General features: G+C 38.0%; 1 pseudogene across 1 annotated transcript in view; it reads left to right on the top strand.

The window, feature by feature from the left end:
* Positions 1-255, top strand: part of TEOVI_000730300:pseudogene — a 2703-nt pseudogene that overhangs the window by 915 nt on the left and 1533 nt on the right. The window contains 2 exon segments of the mRNA in view: positions 1-54; positions 56-255. The exon segment at positions 56-255 is cut by the window's right edge and continues 100 nt beyond it. Of these exon segments, the coding sequence occupies positions 1-54; positions 56-255 (254 nt within the window).

Here is a 255-nt window from a genome sequence, read left to right as displayed (position 1 = left end):
CGAAGGGTGTTGTATGCTTGGAATATAGCAAAATGGTGGGAGTTTTTAAAAAAATGTGTATGGTGTAACAATGGTTAAAAAATTAAGGAAGTTAAGAAAGAACGTGGATGCCATGAATGAAGCAGTGACTAAAGGCATTCGCACAGCAGAAAAGAAGAAAAAACAGAAAGGTAAGGGAGTATCGACACAGTTCTGGACACGAGAACTAACCGAACTGGACACAAAAATAAGGGAGTGTACAAATGAAAAAAGCAC

This window comes from Trypanosoma equiperdum, assembly GCF_001457755.1.
Source record: "Trypanosoma equiperdum strain OVI genome assembly, contig: ctg_1551, whole genome shotgun sequence".
Lineage (NCBI taxonomy): Eukaryota > Euglenozoa > Kinetoplastea > Trypanosomatida > Trypanosomatidae > Trypanosoma > Trypanosoma equiperdum.
The sequence above is the reverse complement of the archived record's forward strand: the minus strand, read 5'-3'. Positions and strand labels throughout refer to the sequence as shown.